Below are 19,501 nucleotides of genomic sequence, written 5' to 3' on the forward strand. Positions count from 1 at the left end.
CTCCTATTTAGCTAATTAAAATAATTATAATAACTGTTTCTGTACAGGTTTCATAATCAGACATATTATTCTTGTGATAATATACATTTATAGTTTAACAGACTGAGAATTCAAACAAAGGAAATATAAATTTTCACTGACCCACATTTTTTAATGTAAAAATTCAGTACTAAAAATAAATCTAAGTCTTATGCCTTGATTTTATTACTCTAATCAGACAAGTCAGACATGACGGTACCAACACAAACAAATAATCAGTGATCACGTGTAAGTTCTAGGAGGCCAGAAATCCTATCAAAGTAGGCCTGGAGTTCCTGCTAAAGTTGAAGAGCAGCATCTGTCCCAAGACCTAGGCTGAAGCGGCACTTCAGTGAATCCCTGAAAATACATCCATGCTAATTTTCATGGGAGATTTCATTCACGGTGTTTCCACCAAGAAATGCAGAAAAGTCAACTACACACACTATTTTCACCCTACCAATAACATATCTCACCAGAGGCCAACTACACTACAGGCGCACTGAATGGTTACTGAACAAATGCTCACCAAACTTGTCTTGTAAATACAAAATCACACTGTGATTATGGAGATCAATCTATCTATCCATCTATGTATCTGTCTACAGTCATTCTCTACAAATCATAAAGCTAATTAACGAAAGTCCTTTTTCCACTATTCCGAATATTCCTACACTGCAGGCTTTACAAAAATCCTGAGAAATTCTCGCAAAACACTATTCAGCTTCACTTTATTCCTAAGCCTGAAGAACCTGTCACGTCCTGAGTACAAATGAAAAAGACCTACCCACTAAAAAGTTAGGAGACCTGAAGAAAATGAAAATCGGTGACAAAAACAGAATATTCTAAAACAGAGACCACCATGAATCATGTGCTCACAGGAAAACTCTCCTGTTCACTGTGCTGCTCAGAAGGGTTCCCTCCTTAGAGGCTGTAAACACTACCTTCAACTGACAATTCCCACGGTTCTTCTAAGAAACTACAAATAAGTAAATTTAAAAACTCAAAGGAAAAAGCTAGTAAAAGGATATCATCACATTTCTTCTGATATTCTGTTAATAAATTACTGCAACAAAGAAAAGAATTGTGTTACTTTTTTGATCTAGAAAATACTGTAGAAATCATGTTTCAAAATATGCCAGGCACCTTTCTTCCTAGGCCTCCTGCAACAAAACATGTTTAATTAATTAAATATGTATACACACACACACATATACACCACCTTCAATTCTTTTAAAGCACTGCAATGATATATGAACTTTAAAAAAAATAATAAATCTCCTACCGTGGCTATGAAATACTGTGAGGAAATCTGAGCTCCAGTCCTAAAGCTAAGAAGGCTTTAAAGATAGAAAACAGCTTTAAAAAAAATTGCCACCCTAGGAAAAAATCACTTCCTGACCCGTAGGCCTGCTGTAAAGGGCTGTGGACCAACAACACAGGCTTTAGCCTGCAGACAAGGCCCACCAGGGTTCCACCATGACCCATAGCCCAGGGGCCCAGGTGAGAGACTGAAGGCCTAATATACCACCCACTCTGGCTTGTCTGTCAGGTTCACAAAGTTCAACAAAGCACAGGAAAACATACTCACTCTGTATTAATAATTTTCTGCTTCAAGGTAATTAGTGCGTCAACATACTCGTTTAAATTCTGAAAGAAAAAAAAAAGCTACAATCAGCTACTTATTTCTGTAATATGAATGATTATACTTTCCATACCATGTGACTTACTGTAAAACGTGAATATATTTACTCTCACATAAACATACAAATACATACAGGTATTATTTACATTGCAGAGGAACACAGACCTACTCTGTTTGATCTTGAACCCACGCTGTACCTCTCTGAATCTTGCTTTAGGTGAACGGCGCTCTCTCTGACAGTAAGGGGGTGTGCAGACTCTCTGACTGTGTGCTCTTAGTGGGAATCTGGTATGTATTCACTATTTTTAGTTCACCAATTACCAGTAATCATCAGTCTACAACTCACTCTGCATTGTCTCTGAAAGGATTTAAGACACCAAAAAGTCACATAAATCATTAAAAAAACAAAAATAACATGGGAAGAACAAGTAAGAAAATTAAAATAGGGAGAAAATTCAATGAAAAATTCATTTTAAAAGGATCTATATATTTTAGAGACCAACCACAAATCTGGCTCTAAGTTACTGCTATCAATTCAACAGGGAAAACATCATTAGTAACGCCGCTCAAAATGTTACTAAGATTTAAAAACCTATTTTTTTCTTTCAAGGCATTTTTTCCCTTAATATCTTCGTATTTCTTTGATAAATACTTCAGAAGAACTTATTTTTCACTGATTATCCTAAAGCATCTTTTTCTAGATAATCCAAATGATTTTGAGAATTACAGAAATATTTCCCTTTATAGTAGTCTGGACATCTCCTTTGCAGTCAGACATGTAACATAGTAGTTAAAGTAAAAAAGGTCCACACAGAAATACGTAAATAAGAAGTCTAAGTTTGGGTGCGTAGGTGGCTCAGTCCGTTGGGCAACCAACTCCTGGTTTCAGCTCAGGTCCTGATCAGGGCTTGATGCTCACTGATGCTCAGCTCGGAGTCTCCGGGTCCCTTTCTTTTTTCTCCATGCCCGCCCCCTGCCCTGGGGCAAGTGTAACCACAGCGGGCTAGCACGCGCGCGCGCGCGCGCGCACACACACACACACACACAGAGGCTCTCTTATAAACAAATAAAATCTTAAAAATAAACAAACACTTTGTCTGCTTTTACTCCCACCAGCAATTAAAAATCTCTATTCCTCCTCGTGGATCTCCTCTCAGAAGTGTTCCCGCACATGTAAAGGACACCTGCATGTGCTCAGTCGCCTGACTCACCACTGAAGGCCACTCGGGTTCTTCTGTCTCCACCAACCACATACCATCACTGTCCCTGCCCGTTCCTGTGAGATATTAACTTCCTTAGGATCAAGTCCAAATAGGCTTCCTGCATAGTCATGAGCTTTGAAAATCTTAGAGCCATATTTTTCCACTTACATTTCTTTAGGAGTGTTACTGAGAAATCTCTTGCCATTCTGTTTCTCTCTTATTTATAGCTCCTTAACTCTGCTCACTGGTATGGCTGCACTTTCCTATGAGCTGGGATATTTGAATAGCAACATTTCATTAAACGTTACAAATATACACATAATGTCTGTCACTTGATCACTAAAATACAACCACATAGGTAGGCATGCAGAAATTCTAAATATTCAGAGCTGAGGGGTGCCTGGTGGGCTCAGTCCCTTAAGCGTCTGCCTTTGGCTCAGGTCATGATTCCAGAGCCCTGGGGTGGAGTCCCACATCAGGCTTCCTGCTCCGTGGGGAGCCTGCTTCTCCCTCCCCCTCTGCCCCTCCTCCTGCTCATGTTCTCTCTCGCACGCTCGCTCTCTCAAATAAGCAAATAACATTTTAAAAATATATATATATTCAGGAGCACTGGGTGCATCAGTGGGTTAAAGCCTCTGCCTTCGGCTCAGGTCATGATCCCAGGGTCCTGGGATCAAGCCCTGCATCGGGCTCTCTGCTCAGAGAGGAGCCTGATTCCCTTCCTCTCTCTCTCTCTGCCTGCCTCTCTGCCTAATTATGTTCTGCCTGTCAAATAAATAAATAAAATCTTAAATATATGTATATATGTGTATATATATATATATATATATATATATATGTATATATATATATATATTCAGAGCCAAATCTTTCACTTTTTAAAATGTTTTGGTTTCCTGATATATTTAGAAAATTCTATTGCACCCAAGATGCTAAAGTAAAAGGATTCTTCTCTGTTATTCTACTACTTACGTGCTTTTGTTTTGTGTTTTCATATCTTTAACCATTCTAATATTCTATACAGTAAACTCTAAACATCGTAAGTCAAAAAGGACAATGAGTGGACCATTCCGTATTTGTATTTAATGTATATTTTGCTTTCCACATTCAAAAACAACCTTTCATTATATACAAAATAAATTTCACATAACAACAGATTTCTGGGCACTTTGACTCCCTCCCTAAAAGGCAGCTAAAACTGAAGCCAATAAACTTTTTCCCCAAAGGAAAAACCCACAAAGATGAAAGCCGAATAAAAGAGAAATGGAAACTGGAAAGCAGATTCAAGAATACTGACTTAACAGGCTCAAGAAAGTGGGAGAGGGGATGCCTGGGGGGCTCAGTCGGTTAAGCGTCTGCCTTTCGCTCAGGTTATGATCCCAGCATTCCGGGATCGAGTCCCACATCAGGCTCCTTGCTCCGCAGGGAGCCTGCTTCTCCCTCTGCTTCTGCCTGCCACTCTACCTGTCTGTACTCTCTCTCTCTGACAAATAAATAAATAAAATCTTTAAAAAAAAAGAAAAAAGAAAAAAAAGAAAGTGGGAGAGGTCGGAAGAGGGGAGAGTCTGTGACCCTGGGGTGCTCTGAGACAGGGCAGCACTAACAGGACTAGTGGCAAGCTTCCTTAGAAGCATTAAATCCTCAAATTCCCACCTCTCTGCCACCCCACCATCCAGCAAAAGGTCTGCTGTTTAAAGAATTCTCTGCCTGGAATACTGTGACCACTGTGCCAAAAACAAAGGGACGAGGCAGCCCTGTGCACACTAACCTGATGCTGACCACCTGCTTGTCCCCATTACGCTCCCAGACAGTGGAAGCCAATCCTTTGCCCTCTAGGCACGAGACAGAAAGTGCTTTCTCTGAGGACATCTAACCAGCACTGACGGGATATCCTTCCAATAAATGGCCCAGCAGACCTTCTGCAACGAAGCTCAGAGTCCAGAAGCCCCACACACTCAGCATTTCCAGTCAACCTATTAGCCAACAGTTTTAACAGGAACAATCATGGACTTCCACGTATCAGAGAAAAACATGTAACACCAAAGTGAGACCAGAACAAGACAAAGCAACTCGGAGTAAACAAAAACCGAGAAGAAAACTTCAAAAAGTGACATGGTTAGAGATAAATGTTATATTCACAAAGCAACAATATTTTTGAAAGGGATATACAGAGTTCCTAGAAATTTTGTTTAAAAGCTCTTAAAAATTAAAAATATCCACAACCCCCGAGGATGGCTAAAACCAAAATGGAGGATGACAAGCGTCAGTGAGGACGTGGAGAAACGGGCCTTGGATTCTGTGCCCAAGGCGGACATGGAGTGGCTGTAGCGCACAGCAGTCTGGTAACTTCTTCGACTGTTTGACACAGTTCACCACGTCACCCAGCAATTCCACTCCAAGGACCATGCCCAGGAGAACCGAAAACACACATCCGTGCCAAACTTGAACTCTGTGACTCAGAGCATTATCCACGCAGGCCAAAAAGCAGAAATACGCTAAAGGTGCATCAAATGATGAAGGAATAAATGAGATATCACACAGCCATACCACGTGATTACTTGGCAATGAAAACTAATGAATGACCCCTGCGACGACAGGGATAAACCTTGAAAACGCTGCGCTACATGCAAGGGGCTGGTCACAAAAGGCTACATGCCACACGAGTCCATTCATGTGAATTGTCCACACCAGGCAAATCCAAAGACAGAAGTAGATTAGTGGTTGCCAGGGACTGGGAGTAAGGGAGACAGGGAATGACTGCTAATGCCTAAGAGGGCTCCTGGCAGGGGCACAGTGAGGGGGATGGAGAGGAACGCGTCTTACAATTACAAAATAGTGACAGAGTTGCATAACTGTGACTGCACTAAAACCCACGGAATTGTACACATAAAAAGGATGAATTTTATGTGAATTATATCTAAAACTGCACAGCTAAATTAAAGACAAGGAAGAAAAATAAAAGCTTCAAAAGATTTGGTGATAAAAAAAAAAAAGAAAGTTCCTCCAAATAAGGCAAAACACAGACATGCGAAAGAACAAGGACAAATAAAAACTGGCGTATAGGTGTGAGATCCTCACATGCCCAACAAGATGAGTTCCAGACAGAAAGTAAGAGAAAAGACAGTCACAGAAATTGCGATATTCTTGAAATCTCAGAACTGAAGCCAGAAGTTTCCAAACTAAAAGGTCCCAGCACATAAACAGAAAGAGCATCCAAACCATGGAACATCAGCACCAAATTTCAGAGCATCAGAGACAAGCAAAGACCCTAGAGAAATCCCAAGAGAAAAATAAAACCAAACCATCATATACAAAGAATCTGGAATCAGAGTGGCTTAGGCCTTCAACAACCACGTAGGACCTAGAAAACAAGTCTTCAAGATTTTGAAGGAAAGTGAATTCCAAGATAAAATCTGTAAAAGCTACCAAGCAATTGGGATGGTAAAACATACATTTTTAAATCTGCAGAATTCCTACAAATTTACTTCCCAAACATCCTTACTTAGGGAGGTACTAAAGGATGTAAACACGATCCACCAAAAGCATGGAAGTAAACCCAGATAAGATGACGCAGCAAGACAGGAAACAACGTGTGTTGGAGAGGATGTGGAGAAAGGGGAACCCTCTTACACTGTTGGTGGGAATGCAAACTGGTGCAGCCACTTTGGAGAACAGTGTGGAGATTCCTCAGGAAATTAAAAATAGATCTTCCCTATGACCCTGCAATTGCACTGCTGGGTATTTACCCCAAAGATACAGATGTAGTGAAAAGAAGGGCCATCTGTACCCCAATGTTTATAGCAGCAATGGCCACGGTCGCCAAACTGTGGAAAGAACCAAGATGCCCTTCAACGGATGAATGGATAAGGAAGATGTGGTCCATATACACTATGGAGTATTATGCCTCCATCAGAAAGGACGAATACCCAACTTTTGTAGCAACATGGACAGGACTGGAAGAGATTATGCTGAGTGAAATAAGTCAAACAGAGAAAGTCAAGTATCATATGGTTTCACTTATTGGTGGAGCATAACAAATAATATAGAGGACAAGGGTAGATGGAGAGGAGAAGGGAGTTGAGGGAAATTGGAAGGGGAGGTGAACCATGAGAGACTATGGACTCTGAAAAACAACCTGAGGGTTTTGAAGGGGCGGGGTGGGAGGGTGGGGGAACCAGGTGGTGGGTATTAGGGAGGGCACAGATTGCATGGAGCACTGGGTGTGGTGAAAAAACAATGAATACTGTTACGCTGAAAATAAATAAAAAATTAAAAAAAAAAAAAAAGATGACACAGCATCCAAAACAGAGGTAAGGGGAATCCAGGAAGGGAGCTGCACCCCAGAATACAGCAGATACTAAGGCTCAGGAGGGAATTTTTTCCCTTAAGAAAGAGCTAGAATATCTGGTGGCATGAAAGCATTAAGAGGACATTTCTACCTAACAGGCAGAGAATTCCGAGTAAAACTCACCATGCACCTAAATCATGATTTTTTAAGTTCCCCCCCTTTTCCATCCTTCTTCCAGTTGTTAGTTGGCCTCATTTTCTCCACCTTGCTTCCAGATGCCGTTCTGTAATGTTAAGTACAATGCAAGAAACATTCCAGAAACCAGACTCTAGAGTCACACACAGCTGGATGCAAATTCCTGTCCCACCTCTTTCTGGCTGAGTGAACCTTGGGCAAATTTGTTTAGCCTCCCCCCTGCCTCAGTACCCTTTCCAATTCTATAGATAAGAGGACTGAAACGCTGGGAGGGGCAGAATGGGCCAGCTCTAGGGAGTAAATAGGATAAGCCACAGAAAGGGTTTAACCCAGTTCCTGGCATATGGTAAATAGTCCTTAACATTTTCGAGATGAGCAAATTGAATCAAGGATATCATCATTCATCGGGGGAAACAAGAAAACACACAGGAAAGGAAAAATAATCATAATTTACTCCAGAGTATAGCTCTGAATAACACAGTGATAATAACATCCACTCTGAGTAATGACTTAAGCAAAACCCTATGCAGGCTAAGACGACGGCGGGGGGGGGGGGGGGGGTAACAGGAGGGATGCTCAGGCAGGTGGGGTACAGAGTGGAAGGGGAGTTCAGTCTGCACCTTCCAAAGGCAGAAATCGAATATGCCCTACTCTAAAAAACAAGAAGTAGGAATACAAGGCTATCATTTCATGATACTAGAGTTCATCACAAAACACATAGTGCAGTTCAAAACGGAAGGGGAGAGGTCAGCAGGGAACTGATGGCTGGCTTCACACGCCTTGCACATCTAGCTACCTCTCTTAACGGTGTTCACATACACTCGATAAAGAGAAGAATTTAAGACCACAAAACATGACACAGGAAAAACCAAAGACAGAGCACAGACGAAGTCTCAGCTTCCTACAGAATTCCAGGTCCTGACTTTTTCCTCAGAGCTCAAATTCGGGCAGATACCACAGCACCCTACCAACACGATCTCTTGTTTTCTTCCACTCTGGTGCAAATGCTATTTACAATGGTTGCAACCATTTCTAACTTATCTTGGAAGGTGAGAGTGCAGCAGGCTGGGTCTCAGCAGCCTGTGCGCGTTTATGGGGACACCCTGCACCCACTGCCGCCCAGCCTCTGGGGGGAAGCAAGGTGCAGGGTGCACCCCTCCGGGAGAGCTCAAAGTGATGTGCTTCCCCTGACTGCTGTTTCTCTCCCAGTGGTCTGGCTCTTCTGGAACTCCTCCTCCAATGCTCAGGCTTCCTCCCAGTCCCCTCCCCTAACCACCACCTATCTTTCTTCTTTCTCTGGCTTCTGGCTTGGTCCCTCAAGCTGCACTTTATACAGCTAATACAATTCCCAGAGCAGCACGTTCTATTACTTTTCATTCCCCACTTGCTCCTTTTCTAAAGCGTACTCTTTTAATTTTATCCACACAATATCCTCCGGAATGTCACTGTGAACATTTAGCACTTGGGGAAAAGAAATCCAGGCTATGTTTCTCTTCCCTCCCTTCTCAGAGAAGTGGAATCAACACAGTGGCTGAGCACACAGGGCAAGGAGGGGGCAGCAGGGCAGCAGGATAACCTTGGCCAAGGGGCAAGCCAGGATTCATGGGGCGGAGGTGGGGAGAGGGGATGCCAGTACGCTTGGGAAAATGGCAATACTAAAGAAGTCAGTACAGTGTACAGATACGGAGCAGATAAATACAGGTGATAATAGGACAAGCACATTGCCAAAGTCAACCTCAACACTAACATTATAGGCTGATAGATTCTTATTTGTGGTGGCTGTCCTGTGCCCCGTGCAAACGTTCGGCAGCATCTCTGGCCTCTACTAACCAGGTGGCCAGAGCACTCCCTTAACCACTAAGATGTACATGCAGAGTTAACACAGCAGGTCTGAGATACTGTCCCTGGAAAGGCCTGCTAGCAAGGTGGGCCCTTGGTGGTGTTTGGGAACTTGGATTTCTAGAGGTTTCCCACCATTCTTCCAATGCTAAGTGGTTCCCTGTGCTTAACTACGTGATGCGCTTTATGATAAAACTTGCTTTCCTTCTGGGAGCCTGGAATTTGGGTAAGTTCTAGGTAGGCATATGGGACCAGTGCCCAAGAGACACTGTGCCATCCCACAGCGCACTACTGGAGAACTTCAGTGAGTCCACTCACCCTCACAGGGCTTCCTCAGGGCCCCGCCCCATGGCCTTTTCGCAAATGGAGCTTTGTATGCTCTCACTATAATAAGCCATTTGGTGAGCAGGACGACACTGAAAATGGGAGTGGGTTTGGGAATACCTGATACAGTGTGACCGCCCACAGTGTGTCCAGACCTTCCCAAGAATACAAGAATGTGCTCTTTAAGCTTCAGGCACATGAAAGGCAGAGAAAGTCTCAGTTGGAGGAGGCTGAATAGACACAACAGCACTCTACGACACACGTCCCCAACCAGACCTGGAACCAGCAAGGCAGGGAGGATTCCTGGGCCCACAAGCAATACCCGAAGGGCCGGGGGGATGGGATGGAGCGGCAGCACCGATGTTCATGTCCAGACTGGAAGACTGAAGCCTCATTCCGTTGGAAAGTGTTCAGATTGCGGGGAAACACACCCTGCGGCGTGTGGGGCAAAGAAAGCATGTGTGTGTGTGCCTATCAATGATGCAGCAAAGGAGGAAACATCTGAACACCTGGTGAATGGGGTGAAGAGAATACCAGAGTGTTTGGTACTATTCTGGTGATTTCCTTGTAAGTTCTTCGTTATTTCAAAAGAAATTATTTTTAAAAATCATACCAATCCCATTAATTGCTCTGCTGGGGGTGATCCGGCTCACTGTTCAGCTTGAATCCTCTCTGATACGTGACATTTCCTCCTCCTACTTGTTAACTTGTTATTCACTGCTCTCAGGTAAAGTCTACACCGATCTGCATCAGAGCTGAGTGTATCTCTGTATCTCCCGAGCGGTGCTCAAGGACCCCCATGGGACATTCTCTTCACAGAGTGGACTGGAACAAGGCAGGAGGTTGCAAACCCCTCCACCCCCACCACCAACTCCATTCTGGGAACTTCTCCACCAAACAAGGTGAGAGGCTCTGCCTCCTGGGAAGGCAGGCCCGTCTCACATGCATGGTCTGCAGGTGCCCTGGCCGCACACATCATGCCTCCTCCATCACAAACTACCTTCTCCCACCCCGGTCTCTGCACGTGGCGCCCCTCGGTCCACAACATGTTCCTTCCGTCTCTTCCTCTTACTCAACTAAGAACCATCCTTTAGACAGACCTCAATTCAGATTTACCTCCTCCAGGAAGCCTTCCCCTGTCCCTCCTAGGTGCTCCCAGGCTTCCCCGTATGCCCCCCCGCATGGTTATTTTATATACTCCTTCTGTGGTAGTTTTCTCACCATCTGTCACCCCGACTAGAACTCGAGCCCAAGCCTCTTCTGTTCATGACCGTATTCCAAAGCAAGGCATGGCATCCTAGACCCAGTGATGCCCAAGAAATGTTTACTTACTGAATGAATTACAATTCTGTGAGCCTTCTTTGTCATATAATCATTTACAAATCAGTGCATCTAAGAGAAATCATGATTTAGGTTCCAGATGATGAAGCTCAAACCGCTGGCAATTATCACTGGGAGTCCAACGCAAGGTCATATAAATAACAGGCTCAAATCTGCACCAAGGGCAGCCGAACACCGTCTATTCTAAATCTACTGTAGTGGCATGAGCTCCGAAGTATAACCACGCGCTCTCTCACCAGGATCCCAAGTGTTAAACTGTTTTGCTCTGCAGTGAAAGATGCTTGTGAAGAGGGGGCTCTCCTCCAACAGAACAGAGCAACTTGTGCTGCTGGACTGAAAACAACTCAGCTTTAGAAGTTAAGTGCACATAGCCCCCACAGGAAGGACCCACGCTGCGCCGATGTGACTACTCAAGTCCAGCAACCCGTAGGGACTTTGGACTGGAGCTCAGTGACCAACCATCACCATCACTCAGCAGCCACAGACAGGAGGTGAACTGAGGGACAACAAAACAGGATACCAAACAGGCGGATAACCCACAAACCTTCGAATGGAGCGACAGATCACAGACATGGCACCCACTTGTCAACGCCGATGCAAAGACGACAAAGAGAAAGAGTTCCAGCAAAAAGATGAGACGGCTCCACTCAGGAAAGACAGCTTCCCGCCGTGGTTCAGAACGAGCCCAGAGTGGCAGCGACCACCTCCAGCGGGGAGATACCTGCAGTCTGCCTGCCCATTTCCAGTCAGGTGCGAAGTGCCCATGTGAAACCACCCAGCCAGCCACCTTCTCCGCGCAGGGCACCCACCAGGCTCTCTGACACAAGTGTCTCTCAAGGAGGGAACCTGGCAGCCTCTCCTAAGGTGATGTATCCCGAATGACACCTGCTCCGTTCTCAATCTTTCCCACCCTCATTTCCTAAGTGCGTGTTTCCCTATTTCCTTTTCTCACCACTCCACGCCCATCTTCCGTCAGTAGCCAGAAGCTTTCCCCTCAATGACTCCTGAGGACGGCACCTCGCCTCATGATGTGCCAAAAAGGTTCTCAAAGTCTCTCTAAAGGACAGAACATGCTCACCCGTTCTCCCATCACCATCGCTCCCCCTAAAAAATTCTCACAAGGAACCACGCCAACCCCCCCAGGCCTCTGCTCGATCTTCTCAGCAGGCCGTCAGATGCTCTGGGGGCCCACATCCCACAAACGGCAAATGTGAAAACAGCTGAAAATTCCAACTCTGACCTCATTCCAGAACTTCAATCCCACATTTCCAACACCTCTTCTGTCTTGGTTTCCACTTCTCTTCCCTCTAACAGCTCTCGGTCACTCTGGTTTTAATCTCTGGATCCTTTCGTCCCCAGTACTGACATTCATCTCCTCTTGGTAGTTTCTCACACTGAGACCCTTTCGCCTTCTATTCCCACTCCTGGGAAGCTTCACACCCAGGCCACTGTTATCAGCAGCGTGCATTCGGAAAATACCGTTCCAGAGCTAGCTGCACCTCCTCCAACCCAACCTGTATACCACCACCTGCTATTTTTACCAAAAACACAGCTCTTATGTGGTAATATGCAAACTCTTTCTCTACTCCATAACCCTGGAAAAATAAGTATAAAACTCAAAGGTGGTTAGCATTCAAGATCTTTAATGATCTGCTGTGAACCTATTTTTTCAGCCTGCCTTAGCAAAATTTAAGATTCATTTGAGACTCTACATGTAACGAATCATCCTCTTCCCCTAAAAAGATGTTCCAGGCAGAAACTCCAATGCAAGTATTCTGACCTAGGAAAGAGATCTGAAAAGGCAGGGCCTGCTTCTGTAAATCCAGTTCCCCTGGAGCCCAGCTAGGCCCACCCCTTTACTGCTGCCTGCTCTGCTTGTACCCTGTCCAGGCAGGGAGAGGATCTATGAACAATGGGTAGAGGACCCATAAAGAGACCACAAGCCCTACATCTTGAGGATCTTGTCCCTCGCAGAACAAGTCTGCAGACCCTGGACTGAAGGACTTCACGGGATTCCTCCTACTGCTGCTCTGAGAACACGAGGAGGAATGCGGCAAGGGTGAGAGAAGGCGTCCTCAGGATACTGGAGCCAGAACCTCTAGGCCAGACAGCACACTGGGTTCCAGGACTGGAAGCAGCAGCGACCAGTGAGGAGGGGGTGAGTCATGAAGGTGGTCAGGATGTGAAAGAAAGACAGGAACCAAGGAAGACACCTATAGTTTCCGGCCAGGTGCCACCTTTAGCGAAGATGAGGGCTGCCATGAGCAGATCAGGCTTTTGGAGAAAGACCAGATCCACAACTGAAAAGCATAACTCATGCCAGCTGTTCTCCTGCAGAGGCGCCTCCAACAACTCACTATCCTTTCAGAGTAAAAGCCCAAATCCTTGCAATGGTGTCTAAGGGCCCACACAATCCCACCCTTCTTTTATTGATGTCATCGGACTTCCTGACTGCTGTACCTGTTTTTGTGCCCCCTCTCCCCAAATTCGTATGTTGGGACACCTTTGGGAAGTGATCAGGTCATAAGAGCAGAGCCCCCATGAGTGGAATTAGTGCCCTTTAAAAAAGACCTCACAAAGCTCGGCTTTCCCATTAGATGATCCACCAGGTGACAGGGCAAGAAAACAGCGGCATCAGGCCCTCTCAGACACCAGATCTGCCCATGCCTCATTGATCTAGGACTTCCCAGTGAAGAGAACTCTAAGGAATAAATTCCTATTGCTCAGAAGCCACCAGCCCATGCCCTTTTGTTACAGCAGCCCAGAATAGACCAAGACCTCTACATTCACTCCACCCCAGCCACAGCGGCCGCCTCCTCTTCCCAAGCACATCAAGCACGCCCGCATCAGGCCTCCACACCTGATCTTCCCACTGTACGGGACGCTCTCCTCCTCAAGTATGTCCAGAGCTGCTTCTCTCTCCACCTTGGCTCAAATATAACCTTCTCAGAAAGGCTTTCCAAGGACTTCCCACATAAATTCCACCAGCCAGTACCCCTTCCTGGCCCATTTGTCCTTTCCACCCTCTTTGCTTTATTTTTCTCTACCATATTACCTTCTCATGTAACTTGCTTAATCTATCTCCTCCCCCCTCCTAGAATGGAAGCTCCAAGAGATCAAGGATGTTTGCCTTTTTTCCTGCTGCTACAATCACATTGCCTAAAACACAGCATGTGGCCTATAAATACTTTTAGGATGAAAACTGGCACAAAGAATAAATACAACTTATTAAAGATGCAAGAGAACTTCACTCCTGCTTCTGGGCTTTTAAGGGGGAAAAAAAAATGCACGTGTACACGCCTACACAGTGCAGCTCAACTCAAACAATGATTTAACTGTTTCCCTTCCATCCAGAATGCCAGTGCATGATCCCTTCCTCTCTCCCCTGTTGTCAACATTTACAACATCTGGGATCAGTACACAGATAAGGCACACACACACACACACACACACACACAAAAGGGCAGCTTATCTTGATAGCCTGTAGCCTACATTCCTTTCTGGACTCCTCACCACAGCCACTCTCCCCTCTGCACCCAGCTCATGTCAACCAGACACTGGTCCGCTTCTTAAAGCCACCCTGCTCCTTCTCACCTCATATCCTTCCCACCTCTTCGTCCCTCCATGGAGAAAGTTCCTCCCACATCTCTTCTGCTCCACATTCAGATCTCCCCATCTCACCTCCCCAAAACATCCTGCCCACCAACCCAGCCAAGAGACAAGACCACCATTCCAATTCCTCCTTTATTTTCAGAATATTTAAAATACTCTACAGTCGTACTTGGACACGTGTCTTACTTTTAAGAGCAGATCATCTATTTTGTTCACCACTATGACCCTGGTGCCTAGAACACCAGGAAGAAAGGGTGATAATTTAATTCAATCTAGGAGGGAGGGCGTGTCCTACTTTGCCATTAAAGGCACTGACCCTAGAAGCTAAGAAACTCTCGATATCGGACAACGAAGAGGATCTGCTCAGAAATGAGTACCTGGGGCTATTTCCACTACCTCACAGGACCTGGAGTCAGACACTAGTAACGCCTCTTCTGTCACTGTGGAGAACAGGCCATTCTGCTGTTAGAAACTTCCAGTAACTGCAAGCCTTTAACTGACGAATGACCCTCCCAGCCAACCGCACGTCGCGCCTCCAGGCAAAAAATACCTCAGGGTGAACCAGAGCAATCGAAAATCTCATCCCTCCGAGAGAGAGCTTCCCTCTGCATTTCGCCCATCACTCGTCAAGCTCCAAGTCAGCCCCGGGGAGCCCTGAGACCGAGTAAGTGAAGGAAGGGGCCCTCCAGAATTCGCTCACTCCGCCCCCCGACCCCCCCCCCCCGCATCCCAGCAAACGGGTCCCGGGTTGCAAGCCTAAATAAAGCAAGAGAGGCGGTTCCCCCAAACAACTGCAGTAGAAAGGGGAGCTGGAAGGGGAGGAGGGGGAGCTTCCGCCGCCGAGCAGGAGCAGCGCGCGGGGGCGCAGCCTGCGCGGCCAGACCCCCAGCCCCGGCCGGCTGAGCTCCTCCGTGCCCTGGGCCCGGGAAGGCGCCGCACCTGCTGCAGGGAGGCGCAGCCCTGACACCGCGAGAGGTCCGCCGCCGTCCCGGGCGCCGCCGAGTGGGTTTCGCCCGGCATCATGGTGCCAACGCCGGGCCCTGTGGGCCCGCGCGCCTCAGGGACCCGCGGCTTCGGCCCTGTCCTCCCTCTGCTGACGCCGCCGGGGCCGCCGCCTGCCAGGCCGCTTCCCGCCGGGTCCGGGCGGGTCCATCCGTGCACAGAGGTCCCCGTGGAGCTGGCGAAAGGCTCTCCCCAACAGAGCCGCCTCGGGCACTAGAGAGAAACGCGACCCGGCGCGGCCCCCGAACGCGACACCGCTCAGCCAGGACCCCGCCCCGCCCTAGGTCGCCCCGCCCCTCGCCGCGGCATGGGGCTGCCCGCAGTGCCGCCTGAGCAAAATGGGAAGGGGAGCCGGGCCGCGGCGACGGGAGAGGCGCCCACTAAGGAAGAGTCAGGGCGATCAGCGGCACCGGAGGTGCACTCCTTGTGCCGTGTAGGGGGTTAATCTTTTATTGCCGGCTTGCTGTGGGACAGACTTTCCATAGACACCTAAAGCCTTCAGCGAGGGGGCGGTGACCCCCGTGATGACGTCACTCAGGCGCCTGCTAGACTGGAAGGACCCGCACCCGGACCGGCAGGTGTGTGATTTGTGACCGGAGGGAACCGCTCAGTGCGAGTCCGGCCGGGTACCCCGAGGAGCTGGAGGACTACGGTTCCCGACGCCCCGCGCGGCGGACGCCCCCGAGCGATCCTGAGGCCGTGCCAGGTGCACTTGAGCGCCTCGCCGCGGCCTTCGCCACGGTGGTCCGTCCTTCCTGCCCGCTCCCCGCTGCGGTCCGTTTGTCGGCTTGGAGGCCCGCCCGCGGCCCGAAGCGCCGTCAGACCGCGGCCGGCCACCGCCAGATCCCGGGTTCATGCGTCTTCAGAGGGAAAAAGTTAAGAACGCTCTCCCCGCGGTTACTGGGTACAGTCGGGCTCCGATCGTCACCTTGAACGAGGTTTTTCACCTTCTCCCCCGCCACCAGGATGCTCTTCTCAAGGGTCGCTGCCTGCGCAGAAACCTGCCGAGCCTTCCCGGCGTCTGGCGATAGAGTCCGAATTCTTAGCGTTCGGTTCGAGCAATGTCTGTGTTGAGTGGTGCGGACCTCGCCAGCTCCTGCCAAAGCGGTCCGTACGGACTTGCGGCTGGAAACAACCCTTCCAGGAAAGCGGTCTGGTGCCTGCCCCAACGCCACCCCCGCCCTGTTGCACAGAACCTGCGGCTGGCACGTGCTGTGGCGTGAAGAACCCGGTATCCTAGACCTGACAGCTGCATTTCTTGTCCCTGACGCCTCAGACGGCGCCTGGGAGAGGAGGTGCTTTAATGGATCCGTTTACCCAAGAGCAGAGACGAAGCCAGGCTTAAAGGGAAAGGAGGAGTGCGCAGCAGCCCAGCGGGAAGCAGACGTGCCTTTGGAGACCCCCACCCCCGCCCCCACCCCGCCGTGGGGCCCATTAGAGAAAGGGGAGAGGAGACCATGTATGCGCCCTGATGATTTTCCATTTCTGGCTTCGCATCCCAGACAAATAGGTTTTCACAGTAGCTTCCCTTTTATTTAAGGTTTCCCAAGTGAGCGTTGTGTTGTGTTTTGTTTTGTTTCCAGATTACTTTAGTGGGAACACCAGCTTAGCCTTCAGCCTTTTCTTCCTCTAGGGGGTCCGCCCACACCCACAGCGCACCTCCTGTCGCTCAGAACTCTCACCGCCGCCTTCCTGCCGTTGTCTTTGCCTGTTTCTTCCCTTTTGCGGGGAACGCTTTCCTCCCAGCCCCACCAGCTAGAATCAGCCAGGTAATCCTTCCGGCTCCCATGTTTTACCTCCACCACCCGGAGTGACACCTGCCTTCTTTTCTGCACTTTTTTTTTTTTTTTTTTTTTGGTAACAAAACATTTTGACTAGGATCACAGTGACTTTCGTGTCTTCTAAGATCTCTCCATTTTTCTTTTAAACTTTATGAAGTGCTGTACACAATAGGTGTTCAGTGAATGTCAGAGTGGACCAAATTTGCTGCAACTAATTGAAGGTAAAAAAGAAAAAGCACTCATTCAGAAATGAAAGTGCGTTTGTTTCTCCTTCTGCCTATCTCAAACTGTCCTTAAGGCATTCAGAGAAAGAAACAAAAGTCTTGTTTGTGTAATGCAGCATCAGCAAATTCTCTGTAAAGGGCCGCATGGTAACCGTTTCAGGCTTTGGGGGCACTACAGATCGCCCTTCATATTTGTCATTAGTTTTTGGTTGTTAAAGAACCACCCAAAAACATAAAACTTGGGCTCCTGCCTGGCTCTGTCCGTGGAACATGTGACTCTTGATCTCAGGGTTGTGAATTCGAGCCCCAGGTTAGGTGTAGAGATGACTTAAAATCTTTTAAAAAATGTAAAACTCACTCTTCCAGGCTATACAAAAACACGTCGTAGGTAATATAGGGAATTGATACAGGCCACTCATTGAGGAATCCTGAAAATTGGGTTTTTCCTCTTTCCCACATGAGGAGCCACACCTGTTCGTCATTGTGATGGAAACAAGCAAGTGTCTACACTGCAGAGAGCCGTGAACAATGAATTTAGAACCACACACCTGGCTATAAATTCTCAAGTGAGTGGCCTATTTGAACTGGTATTCCCTTACAGAGCATTAGCTGTCGTTTAAGTGAAAGGTGACCAGGACAGGACCAAATCCACGAGATCTGCTATGCAGAGAGTAGTTCATAACAAGCTATCGATGGCATGATCCACTTGGGAAAACAAATGCGTCTTTAGCTTACAGAAAAAATAGTAGGTGGTTTTTGGTTTTCGTTTTGGGGTGTTGCTCTCTCTCTTTTTTTAAAAATCATTTTTCTTATCAAATTTCCAAGAAAAATGTTGCGTTTTTGTGTCAGTGTCACCAGACCTGGAGGGATGTCTAGATTCTGTCTTCTGATGTGGGGGCTTCCTTGTGGCTGTGGAGTTCAGAGAATCTGACTCTAAAAGTCACAGCCCTTGCCTCACGACCTCCCAGATGCTCCGTCACTTCTCCAAATTAGAATGTAACATAATTAAAAGGCTAGTTACACTGATTATTTATTAACATGTGCTTCCACTGAAATGGCTGATAGATTATCATCATATGAACTCAAAATGAAAAGCGATTTGTTCCCTGGAAGTTCCTATATTTTGCTTCATGAAGAGCATTCTTTCATTTGATGCACTTATCCGTAAAGAAAATAAACCGTGTTACATTATTTCTTTTAAAAACCCCTAGGTGTGTTTTATGGAGTCCTTGGCGGCTGTAACGGTTGATGATCCAGTGGCAGTATTCGATTAAGTTTGATGCATTTTCCGCTCCGAGATGTAATGCTGACAAATGGCCACAGGATGCCAGTCTTTCCCTGTGTCCTAGGGACAAAGGGCCCTTTCCACCAGATTTCTGCTCTCTTCTGCCAAGTCCCAGGGGGAGGCACTCTTCAGGGTGCCTGTGCCCCTTCACTGTCCCCCACACGTGGTCTTAAGTTACCTTTGCTCCAGTGTTTCTTACTGTCCTGGGTTAGGCCATGATCTGTCCCTATGGGCAGCAGAGGCCCTGGACCCTCGCTTAGAGCCCAGCTTCCACCCTGGAAGTGATTCAGAGCTGGGGGCAAAGATGGGTGCTTCCTGGAAGATTAAGCTCACTCAGCAAGCAGAAGAATCCATTTCCAACAAGCATCGTTTGCAATAGAGCACGGGACCGACATGACTATTACTAACAAGCACAGTTTTAAAGGACTCTCACAGTTGTGCGGCTCTCTTCAGGGGAATAGGGGATCACTCCCTTTGTGGGGTGTCTTGTGAGCATCAGGCAGCTGTAACAGCTTGTCTCCTAAGACACTTCCTGTGGCTCCAGGGATTTGGAGGAGGGAGTTGGCTGGCAGTCTCAGAGGGGCAGCGGGGAGAAGATTCTGTTCGGGCTGGTGGTCAGGGTGCAGAGCACCACCCCTAAGAAGAGGGCAGGAGAGGGAGGAGGGAGAGGGAATGTGGGCTGAACCACTCCAAGCTAGACCTGTGCCCTGGCGTGACTCCATGGGAACAGGGAAGGCCAGTGTGG

The 19,501-nt window shown here is 47.4% G+C and overlaps 1 protein-coding gene across 1 annotated transcript in view; it reads right to left on the reverse strand.

Moving 5' to 3' along the window:
- Nucleotides 1-15,501, reverse strand: part of ICE1 (interactor of little elongation complex ELL subunit 1) — a 64,625-nt gene extending 49,124 nt beyond the window's left edge. The window contains exons 1-3 of the mRNA XM_080805025.1: nt 15,404-15,501; nt 1,610-1,668; nt 1,022-1,084 (exon numbers count right to left, since the gene is read on the reverse strand). Of these exons, the coding sequence (XP_080661151.1) occupies nt 1,022-1,084; nt 1,610-1,668; nt 15,404-15,487 (206 nt within the window). The 5' untranslated portion in view covers nt 15,488-15,501. The remainder of the gene's footprint in view (nt 1-1,021; nt 1,085-1,609; nt 1,669-15,403) is intronic.
- Nucleotides 15,502-19,501: the final 4,000 nt, after the last annotated feature.

Source organism: Martes martes (genome assembly GCF_963455335.1).
Source record: "Martes martes genome assembly, chromosome: 5".
NCBI lineage: Eukaryota > Metazoa > Chordata > Mammalia > Carnivora > Mustelidae > Martes > Martes martes.